Source organism: Toxorhynchites rutilus, chromosome 3 (genome assembly GCF_029784135.1).
Source record: "Toxorhynchites rutilus septentrionalis strain SRP chromosome 3, ASM2978413v1, whole genome shotgun sequence".
NCBI lineage: Eukaryota > Metazoa > Arthropoda > Insecta > Diptera > Culicidae > Toxorhynchites > Toxorhynchites rutilus.
This window is the reverse complement of record NC_073746.1, coordinates 68071846-68084200: the sequence shown is the minus strand read 5'-3', so window position 1 is coordinate 68084200 and position 12355 is coordinate 68071846. Positions and strand designations below refer to the sequence as shown.

The 12355-nt window shown below is 37.0% G+C and overlaps 1 protein-coding gene across 7 annotated transcripts in view; it reads right to left on the bottom strand.

Annotated features, from left to right (window-relative positions):
- The window catches only part of LOC129775156 (disintegrin and metalloproteinase domain-containing protein 10), a 237532-nt gene that overhangs the window by 20004 nt on the left and 205173 nt on the right, over positions 1–12355 (bottom strand). For all 7 annotated transcript variants that reach the window (XR_008742866.1, XM_055779511.1, XM_055779516.1 and 4 more), the window contains 3 exons: positions 5426–5967; positions 4271–4417; positions 4045–4205 (listed from right to left, as the gene is read on the bottom strand). Coding sequence is in view for 6 of the 7 variants with exons in the window: in XM_055779511.1 (XP_055635486.1) it covers positions 4045–4205; positions 4271–4417; positions 5426–5967 (850 nt within the window). In the remaining variant the exon portion in view is untranslated. The remainder of the gene's footprint in view (positions 1–4044; positions 4206–4270; positions 4418–5425; positions 5968–12355) is intronic.

Below are 12355 nucleotides of genomic sequence, written 5' to 3'. Positions count from 1 at the left end.
TATATCATATTATTATAGAATCAAATAACATCAACATTATTATAAGTTTTCAACAATTTATCCACTGTTGATATGCTTTGTTCGTTTTGTGAATGAAAATCCATTCCAAATTATGGACGTTGAATTCAAAGAATTCCTAGAGCACTTCCAAATGAAATCGACAAATGACAAAACATGAATATTTTTGATTCGAATGAAAGCTTGTATTCCGTTTGAGTTATAGGAAATATGAGTTTTCCACAGCAATTGGGAATTTTTTGACTCAGGTGTAACATTTGAAAAGAGCGTATCTATTTCAGTAAGAGAAACCTTTGATGATTTATATCTCAACAACTCTGAGTCATACCGAAATGGTATCTTAGAAAGAGTTATAGAGATGTTCAAACGTGAAAAAATATACACTGAGAAAAAAATTAGTACACTTTTTTATTCACAAAAAAAACTTTAATTTGCAATATCTGAAATATGTATTTTTAATTTTTTTTTCATAAAATAGAAATTATGTAGAAAATTTAAAAAATCAGTCAAGATGGTTAAACTATTTTTAAAGAACCTTGTCGAACATCAAATTTTATGTATATGTATATAAAGTTACTCAGACTCAAACATCGTTCATCAGTCGAACAAATTTGTTTATAGAGTGAACTAGCTGACCCGGCAAACTTCGTCTCGCCCACAATTTATTTTTCGTTATCACATCCAAGTCTTCTTATTAAGCGCACGTTCAAGGGTCCAATCGCATAAGTGTTCATTGATTGATCTTCTAATCTACCCTCTAAAATTACCTTTTACTATAACATTCCTAGTACTTCTACCAAAACTCGTCATTATAATATTATGATTAGAGGATTATTTTCAGACACAATTCTTGTTCAAGATTTTTCAACCACTTACAAATAACATGTTTCAAACTCAGGGCCATCAATTGACCATCTTTGTGTTGTTATAGAATAATTACGTCCACGCAACCATCATCAGCTATGGAAATCGATCCACGGTGGAACAAAGATCGATTCATCCATACAACTGCTCTGCTCTGCAAGAAACATCGGGCTGCTGTTCTATAAACAACCCAACAATGATCAATATCAACTGTCTCCGCTGTCCGGTCTGCTGAACAATGGAAGAACAGATAGAATACCCTTACGCCGAAATGGCTACTAGAGTGTAATTTACCATAATGTAATGGAACAGAAAACCTAACGCCTAAATGGCTACTACTTCTACTGTGTAATTTACAATTTATAGAAACATAAACATATGTACATCTACACGATAAAAACCCGGCTCTGTTACAGATAAAATGCTAATGAGCCTGATAAATAAATAAATGGGATAAAAAAAAATAAAAAAAAAATAACATGTTTCTCCGTTACATGGAATAAATGTTTGATACTGAAAATATGATAGAATGAAGACAGCCCTAAATCGGACAATTCCTTTCTCGAGTTTTGCTCTTATCAACACATTCGGCTATTCATTTTTATTTATATAGATAGAAGATGATATAGGAGTGCGTTTTATCACATTGAAATCCATTTCCACTTCCGAACGAAGATAAATTTCGTTAGCGCAAACATCAAATGGACCAACAACGCTTGTCAACATGTATTGTAGAACATATGCGAATTGAGTTTTCCCATGTTCGTTCAGAGTTTTCCGAAAATTTTAAATTGTCATGTTTGGTTGGAATATGTTTAGTTGAAATATGTGTAATATTTTTATTGGACCCCCTCTCCATTCCAGAAGAGGGAGGGGTTTCATACCATCATAAAAACATTTCTCGTACCCAAAAACCCTCACATCCAAATTTGGCTCCATTGGCTTGATTAGTTCTCGAGTTATGCAGAAGCTTGTGTTTCATTTGAATGGCAGTCCCCATGTCCTCAGAGAGGGGGTAAGTGTGTCGAACCACCATAGAAACATTTGTGGCTAACTAAAACCTCTATATGCAAATTTTTGTTCAATTTGCTTGATTAGTTCTCGAGTTATTTAACCACTACTCCCCCCTCCCTTCGAAACCGCCATGCACAGTTTTGGTTCCGTTCGCTTCATTGATTCTCGAGTAATGCAGCCCCCCACCTTAGGGAGGGGCGAGGAGTGTCCAACCACTATAGAAACATTTATTTCCTCCTAAAACCTCCATATACCAAATTTGGTTCCTTTTGCTTTATTAGTACTTGAGTAATGCAGAAATTTGTGTTTTCATTTGTATGGCAGCCCCCTTTAGAGAGGGGGAGGAGCGTCTATTCACCATAGAAACGTTTCGTGCCCCCTAAAACCTCCACATGCCAAATTTGGTTTCGTTTTACCGAGTAATGCAGATATTTGCGACATTCTCGGACTTAGTTTAAATCCACGCACAAAAAAATCGTACAAAAAAACCGCACAAGAACAAAAAACCGCACAAAAAAAATCGCACAAACACAGGTTTAACTGTACTGTACTGTCGTTTTTCCGTCTCAAAAGTCGATTTCAACAAAAAAAATTTTTTGAGATAACTGTAAATCTCGATGCGTCATGCAATTTTAAGACATTTGGCATCAATTTTTTTTAAACCTCGATTTCCGGTGATTTTTTGGTTTTCAAAAAACTCAAATTTTAACGTCTGCAACACTAAGGGTGGGTTTAGACTAGTGATATATTCATGTGAAGAAATATGATGAGATTTATAGAAATCGCATCAACCGTTTACACTAGCGTGAACTTCTATAATGAATATATTCATATTTTCGGTGAATTTATTCACCTGAAGTAGAACTGCATCCAACTTTAATGATTTCTCACCAGTGAGAAATTCACAAGCGTTTACATATGCTGAATTTATTCAAGTTATATATACCTCGAATAAGTATATCATATTTATTCTCACCCGTTTACACCTATTTATTTTCACGTGAATAAATCCATCTATAGCTATAGATCTCCCGAATGTAAACCCGCCATAATAAATGAAGTTCGAATGAGCTCATATTTTGCATAGGGTATATTATCGTGAAAATCAACATTTCGCAACAAGATCCGAATAAAAAATCAAAATAATTATTTTTATTGACACTTAAAACCATATGGTTCGTCTCGTACTCCGAAAAAAAGCCCCAGAGTGTCGATTTTTTATAATATTTTTTTTCGATATGACACTAGATCTCGACGTTTCATGCAATTTTAAGACATATGGAACCAAAATTTTTTTTCGAAAACCCCGATTTCCTTTACTCCCTCGGTGATTTTTTGATTTTCAAAAAACTCAAACTTTGACCGCTTTGCGCCACTTTCCCTTAAGTCCTATTGAGCTGAAATTCGGCATAGGGTGTTTTTTTCGAGACGGTGAACATTTTGTATAGAGTAACTTTTTGTAATTTTAGGGTCGATTTTATCCCATACATTCATTGGCACCCTAATATAGATAGATAGATAACAGTATACCACAAACGACGGCAACAAAATGTTATCGTTTTGTAGACCGTTTCTAAAAAACAGTAGAAATGTTCATCTGAGAACGGGTTTTTACCGTGTCAATGATTGAGAAACTTAAGTTAATGGAATGCAAAATCCTTTAAGATACATCTTCAAAAATTCGTGGATAATGCCGTTTATCTTCATTTTGCAGATCGTGTCGTTTATCTCCGTGTACAAATTCCAAACGCCTAATTTATTTTTGGAAATTTCAAGTATGCAAAGTTGCTTAAATTACCAGTGTTTTTACATCCACAACTTTTCACTGCAATCTGAGATGGTGCTGCCAATGGCCAGTCGAGTTGCCACGAAATTCGTCATAGGATAGAAACAAACGGATATCAATGGCAGCTCGAGTTGATGGTGCAATACAGTTCTACCAAATAGTTATATTTTATGAAGGAATAGTGACAGCCGCAATTTGCAACTGAGAATGAAGACTGCCTGTACCTGGGAGTCGTAGAACAACATAAACAACGCAGTGCCATACGAAACGGCGTTGGCGTATCAATTCGTTTACTTAATGGGATAATTTTACGTCATGCTCCCTGGAAATAAATTATTCCCAAACGGTTACCCTTGACTTACCTGTAAGTGAACACATAAGCGAGACAAAAAATCTCATGATTGCCCAGCGAGTGCAGATTCAGAAAGTTCGAGACGTCAATATTCTCCATGCAGAACGGATTCGACTCCCCGTTGTAGTTCTCGTTGCAGGCGGAGTCGTCGTCAATTTTAATCCTCTGAACCTAAAATAGGAAGGACACACCGGAGAGTTAATCATCCTGTCATATATTCGGCGCTAGTCACTTGCCTCGAATCGTATGTTCCGGTGTTCTATCCGTCCGTCAAACTTGGTGTTGCGGTAGATGTAGTTGACCGCCGTCACGTGGTGGGCAATCAGTGAGAGGATTTCTTCGCGAGTTTTCTCATCAATCTCCGACTTGCGGCCGCGATCATGCTGGTGTGGAAGGATGAGAGAGGGCGAGAATGAACTTAGGTTAACACCGTTTTTCAGATGGGGGTCAGGGTGGATTAGATTGTCTCCTTTTTTCTGTGTATAACCAACACGGCCGCCAACTGAGGCATAGTGAGGGCAGCAATCCGCACACGACTAGGGCGGTAATAAATCATTTTTGCGTTCCGCACATTGCTGTAGGGGAGATGGTGGCAGCTAACTAGACTGTCGGACTAGATTAACTGAAATCGGTGCAAGCGAGCGTAAACAGAGTCGCAAAAGCTGTCGACGCAAAAAGCACTAGAGAAAGCGTTGGATTTTCGCATCAGTGTCACTACGTGTCACTTCCGATTGATTGTGATAATGAACATTTAATTTGTTGTTCTCTGAACGAAACTAAATTCTTGCAATGATAATATTTATTCTGAGGATTTTTTTCCCAAAAACTTTTGAAAGTGTTTACAAACAGAACTATCACTTGAACTCGTTGCTGCAGCTATATCCAAACATATGCAATAATACGATTACATGAGAGGAACCTGTCGCCTCGGAACCAAACACGTTATACAATACAGATAGAGAGACACATTCATTAAAATAAATGGAGGAATTTATCATAATGCCTTCCACCCTCCAGCATAGTACCAATAAATCACGCCATAATTTATTACACCTACACAAGACGAATGTAACGCGAATGCGGCGTGGGACAGACAACACTTCCACTTTTCTGCCTTCTGGGAAAGCCAGCGCAGCTAAGCGAGTGTTTGTGGAAATGAATGCCAAAAAATGAAGGAAAATGAGAACAATTTGAGGGGACAAAACATGGAATGTAATTAAAATTACGTGTTTCAGTTATGTTTTGTTCGTTTGATCATGCTGAAAGCGATTTGATTTTTTTTTTATTAGAATCCGGAATTGAAAAACCGATATCAAGCGACCGGAAAGCGACAATCTGCCCGTAAAAAAACGACAAAACGAATAGACTTCCTTCCAACTGCGAATACTCACGTCAGCAATACTGTCCCGGATGTGGCGCCAGATCAGCGGATCCGTCTGGATGTACAACGAGCAGGTGTTTTTGTTTTCCTCCTTCGGCCGGGTGGCCCGTCGGACCCGCTCGTGGGCTCTCTTGTGCCACTCGTGCTCGTCTTGGTGCTCCTCGGTTCCCCTCCAGTTGGCCGCTTTCGAGTACATTTCGTAGGGATACTTAAACTCGAACCCGGTCTCTAGCCCATTGCTGCCAGTAGCAGCGTTGGTTTGGTTGTAGTTGTTGCTATTCACATTTACCTTAGAATTATTTTTACGGTATTTATTAGTATAGTGCTGGCTGCTGCTGCTGCTACCGCTATCGTTAACACTAGCATAGTTTGGCTGAGTTGATGATTTTTGGAATACATTTCCGCGTACATTATTCATGTTGTTATCTCTGTCACTGCTGCGGCTGCCGGTGGCAGCATTCAGGGACCCCTCGCTGTTCTCCATAGCGGAGTTTTGGACACGGTCCATCCAAACGGACATTTCATCGTTGATACCGCAACCGGATGGGTGGCCTGGAAAGCAGAAGCAATGAAGCATTATAAATTGGAATGAAAAATAGAACATTCGGTGGTGAATAACATTCATTGAATTGGAACTAGGACGCATTTATGATTTAGCGACATTCTGTGACCGGCATTCGCTATGTTGTGTGAGGCTTGAAACACGCCAGATGCAACTTGAATCACATCTGACATCCGAGCGCAGCGAATTATTAATTTCGTATATTTCACTGACCATCTCATTCACTGCCATGTCATTTAGTCAATGTTTTACTAATACCGAGCAGAAACCGCAACCGTCAACCATTGCATGACATTCATGCATATGTACATTTAAATGTCACACACCCTGTGGCCTGGGGTCCGTATTAATACATCCACCAGTTTCGACCTGTCCGAATTGGATGCTAGTTTCTGCGGTTGCAGTTGGGAATAGCGACTCGTCACAGAAGCATATTTAATTGCTCATTGACGCGTGATAGATACGTAGCGCGGTTTGATGCGCCCCGATGTCTCTCTGTTTTAATCGAGGGGGTGAACATGAACAGGGCACATCCAGGTGCAAACTATCGATGCAAATCCAATCATCAGATCATTCCCCATTTCCTCAATCCATCATTTTTTGCGCGAAATTTGCATGTGGATATCACACGACGAAATATAATAAACCTATTTAGGGGGCTTCTTCATGTGAAGACCGGCTATGAGTAATTACGGGATGACATTTTGAACAGCACCGTGTACAATTAATGGAGTAAGCATGACGTTGGTAATCAGTCGCATAGATGAACCACAGGGGTACAACTTTTCATCACACTGAAACTATAAACGCTCTGCTATAGTTGCTTACACATAATGATTGAAAAGCGGAATGGTATCTGATGAAATTTTAATAATCCGGGATGGAATCTAGATATTCACTATTCACTATGACACACAGAAACTCGATTTCGGGTACATGAAATTGGGGTTTTCAAAAAAATGATCATGCGAATCAACATTTCGCAGCAAGTTCCGAATGAAAAATCGAGATAACTATTTTCATTGGCACAATAAATCATACGTTTTTCCTCGTATTTCGAAAAAAACTAAGTCCCAAAGTGTCGATTTTTGGCAAAAGAAAATTCGACGTTTCATGCAATTTGAACAAAGTTTTGAAAATTCTTTGAAATTTTTTTTGAAGAGATTGATGGGGTGAAATTGGGTCAAAAGTGGAGAAAGTTGCTATTAGTAGTAAATTTGACAAATATTGCGAATATTTTTGAAAGTTGTGGGCCGTTTAATAGGAGACATATTTCCACAACTTCCAATGCATAATACTTAACTGTATTACAAATAGTTATTATTTAAAAATTCATCAAAGTTTGATATGTAAATAGCCATCAAATAACATCTCAGAAAAAATATCAGACCCAGCATTATACCTACTAAAATTGTAAATATTAGATAGAATTATTCTTTAGAGTCTTGCCAGATGCGTCATTGCTGATTGTGAACAAAATCTCCTATTTACACTGAATGAGGGTAAGAATGAGTCAAGCACAAAATTTAATTTCATGCCAAACCAATATAGTGATTGTCAGATTTTCATGATAATTGGTTGTTTTATTCCTCATCGTAAAATATTAGATCCGTATTTTTTATTTTTTTCATCAGGGTGGCCATTTCCATTTTATGGTGGTCCGAAAAATCAACTTTTCCCCTTTTTTTTTTTTCCAAAAATTGCCTTTTTCAATAATTCACAACTTTTGAACTACTGGACCGATTTAGATGAACGATGTATCAAAGCCAATGAGCTAGTTTTGTTTGACAAACATTATACTTGAAAAAAAAACCAGATTTTGTTTTCGTAATTATAAATTGTAACTGTTCTTCATAGCCTACATGATTTCGGAACTAAGGTCATCATATTTTTTATATTTTTTTTGAAAGCTGAGGTTTTTTTTAACATAACATATTCGAATATCAGAGAGATAGTTTTTTCGTTTTCGAGTGGCCATCATTCTAAAGAAATCAGCGATCTGCGTGAATTTTTCGCTCCACTGTCTGTCAACACAATAAGCAATAATGAAACGTTTTCAACTAAAAATTTCAACATTAGCATTTTTTGATTTTTGAAAATTTTAGATTACTTTTCGATACAAAGCAATCATCTAATTTTGATTGGCTCCATAGAAAGTTTCAGTGAGGACTTTTACCACAGAGATTTATTCAATTTAACGAAAACTCTACGTTTTGTTTTCTGATTATCAATACTTCCAGAAATAATGCCGACAAAGATAATCGATACGCAGTTTCAGAAATATTATTCTATATATTCAAGAGGTTCCGAATTTAAATATTTAGAGTTTTTGAATTATATATATTTCATCCACAGGTCGCAAAGCCTTTCAAAAATAACTAAAAATTTTCAATGATGCAAGATGCATCCTAATTTTGTTTGTTCTAGCTCTCCTTTCTATATCATATTTTGTCCGTTATTGGATAGAATAACATTGGAACTAGTTGTTTTGTTCGTTAAACTAGATTCCGTTAACAAAATCTAAATCCTTCGTTGCTTTTGTCGCCTTTTGATGCTATTTCCTCCTCCCTTCTTATTATTTATTTATTTATTGTGGAGAGTGTGTGCTCAGCACAAGATAGGCTATTTGCACCTTTTATATTTATTACAAAAATTTACAGTGATACATAAAGAAAAGAAGAAAAAAAGTTATTATAATCCTAAAGTGCCCTAAACTACTCTAATTAAATTTGCCTCTCTCAAAAATCTGAATAGTTTCTTCACATTTAACTCAGAATCGCCTAAAATACTCTCATCATTTACAGAATGTTTTTCTCTTAGGTTTTCGTATTTTTTACACTGACTGAGGATATGCTTCATCGTAATTTGTTCATTGCAAACATCACACATGGGAGGGTTTTCATGCTTGAAGTAATGTTCGTAAGTAAGTCGAGTATGTTCAATACGCAACCTAGTCAAAACCATACACTCTTTTCAGGATCTTCTATATGATGACTTCCATTCTCTCACCGAATCCTTGATTGCTCGCAGCTTGTTATTTTCCACCAAAGTCCACTCATTTTGCCATTTCTCCTTGATGACTTTATGATAAACGGAATTCATGTATTCAACAGTTGATGGAATTGGTTGCAACTGGCATTCAGTGACTGTTTTCGCTAAGAAACAACTGCCTCATTTCCATACAGTCCAACATGACTGGGTATCCACAAAAATCGAATATCCTTGTTTGTCATTTCTTTGATTTCATCTTGTATATGTTGTACCAATGGATGGTCGTTATAGATGTTTTCCTTCAAAGAACTTAGTGAGTCGGACAGAAGGAGAGTAGTGATCATCGTGCTTAACATATTCCACAGCGTCAAGAATTGCTAGAAGCTCCGCTGTAAAAATCGAGGTGGATGACAACAGTCGTTTTTGTTTTTGATATTTATCTGAAAATAAAGCACATCCGACAGAGCTTTCACTTCTAGAACCGTGTAGATGAAATAATGGTCACTGTATTTTTCAGATATCCAGTGAACTTTTTCCTTTTCCCAGATCGTCAATGAAGTATCGACCTCGATGGCATTTGTTATCCATGGTGGATGTTTATGATAACATCGGTTAAGGATATTTATTGGGCACAGCTGGTATTTGTTATAGCACTCTTTGACACGATTTGGTAGAAACCAATTTTGGATTAGTTGGTCTTCAGTTGATAGAGCTGTATCTATCTGCATTTTCAGTGGATGGATTTCCAAGGAAAGTACCTTTGTTGAGAATTTCAATAACTGAAGATCCCTTCGATAGTTTAACGGCATCACTCCCGTTTCAGCTAGAACACTCACTGTAGGGCTGGAACGAATGCATCAATCACCAAACGCAATCCCAAATGGTGTATCGAGTCTATTTCTATTTTCCAGTTGTATAAACAATCGATCCATAATATATCCGTGAGAGCACTACAGATTTATACAGTATCATACAGGCGGTTTCTGTCACAACCCCAGGTGCGAGAGGGTACGAATTATTTCCAACGATTGCGGAGCATTACATTTAAGTTTCTTCAAATGTGTATTTCAATTTAGTTTTCGGTCTAAATTCAATCCGAGAAAACTGTGAGTTTCTACTGATTCAATTGGTTGATTGAAAAGAGTTAGGTTTGGATCTGAATCACATTTAATTCGTTTGCAGAAATGGATTGCTTTGGTTTTCGTCGGTGAGAACCGGAAACCAGTATTTTGGCACCAGCTTTCTAGATTTCTTATAGTTGATTCAATTTTGTTCCAAAGTCATCCGCGAATCCGATGCGTTTTACTAAGATTGGAAAAGCTTTCTGGATTGAATTAACTGCTACCGAAAACAGTGTGACACATAATCAGGGATGGTAAAAAATCACATTCAACGATCAATGAATAAGTATATCCCTCTAGTCGGATGTTTTTAAATCACCCCCAGCAGGCGAGGCTCTTTTATTCTTCATATGTACACAGAGAGAATACTTGGAACGGTGAGCTACCAAGATCTTGAGATCTATATGAGAGCGGAATCCCAACTGCTTGCACTCTCGAAGCATTACTTCTACTACTCAGGTTTTATCGTGAGTGCAAGCCACAAACGATTAATCCCATTCCATAGAGCGGATGATGAGTTCTTGATCGGAAAGTGTAACAAGAGACGATCAGCTGAAATCTTACGACACTCATCGAGGGATTTTTAATTCTCTATTGCACTGTCCGCAGTGAGTGGCTGACTCAGTCTCGTGTCGATTTTATTTTGCTGTCGTCTCCCGCCCGATAAACAGCAGACGGGTAATGGATGCAATTGATTAATTTTATTACCAGCAGATTTGGGCGAATCTCATCCTGCCCAAAATCGTTTTTAGATTCCAATAATTCTGAACATTCACATTTCTCTCCAAATAATTTTTCCAACAGTAATTCAATTAGTGACTTCACGAAACACCTTTCGAATTCGATTGAATTTCAGACCCTTTTTTATTTTGTAGATAAAACGGATCACATATTTGATTAATTCAATTCTGTGTGGTTACGTTCTTCGTTGCGAATAAATGTAATGAAATAGTATGGACGTATGATATTCATGTATCGTGGACTTCCGACATATGTGGCAGTAGATTTGTCGAACGACTAATGTTTTTTTATATCCCTTCAAACTTGTTGCATCTCTCAAGTGTACATACTGCTTTGACCGCAGATTTGCATGGTAGAATCTGGTTAATTTCAGGTATTCAGTCTTCATATCGTCGAATGAATACTGTTGGAACAATAGGTATCGCAGCAAATGATTATCAACATCCTACCTTATCATCAAACGGTATGCGAATAATTTCAGTGAACTGACGGCATTGGAATATATGCTTTGTGAGGACCACACAATTATTATCAGAGCGAATAAACGTCCGACTGGAAGTCATGAACATCAATTCAATGTGCCCAAGATAAATTTATCCTTTGAAGGTCATTAACCTTTCTAAAGATGATCAGATGGAATATATTCCAATGTCGTCTGGAATAACCTGTCCAACACCTTATGATCGTTATATTGTTTTTGCTATTATTCTGATGTTTCATAAAACGGCACTCTATTGATTATTCGCCGAAAATGAATAAAAAATATCCTTGAAGTTAGCCTACGGTTTTAGTAGCAGTGCAATATGGTGAGCCAGTCTCAGGATAAGAAAACATTTAAAAATAAAGCTTTTTTTTTTGAATGAATCAATAGTAAAACAAAACGTCAAAAAATTTCTCAGCTTTGTGATAGCAGATAATCATTATCCATTTGAGTTGTATGAGTATTCCATTCCCCCACAAACTGTGGATAGTCTATCTGCATACAAATTATGTAGAGTGCCACAATCCAAAAAAATTATGAGCAAATATTTACGTGCTTAAACAAAAAAAACACATGTTGACATATTTGCGCTAATTTATGTTTTTTTTATTAATTCAAGGTAATCAAGGTCTTTTCTAGACACCAGTTTACTCGGCCTCGAAAAAAGTGGTCTGTATTTGGGCAGGCGGAAAAATATATCTCGCAAGACCACGTGTTCGATGTCGTAAAAGCCTTGGCCAATAACGCATTTACATTTACTCATAAAATTAGTGATTTGAGAGGGATTATTGTTTGTAGTCTCTTGATTAATTTAAACACCATCTGAGAAATCCTCCGTGAAACATGAAACATTAAAGTCGTCCTATCTGCTGTAGCGCATTTTTTTTTATTTTACCCAGTTTCATCGAAGTAAACGCGCTCGGAAAGGAAAATTGAACGCCCGGATGAGAGAGCGAGAATCGTATGTCATAGAGACACTCATTCCCATGGAGCAAATTCTTGTTAGGAGTTGAAAGCAAAACGAGGAAGGAGAGTAACTCAATT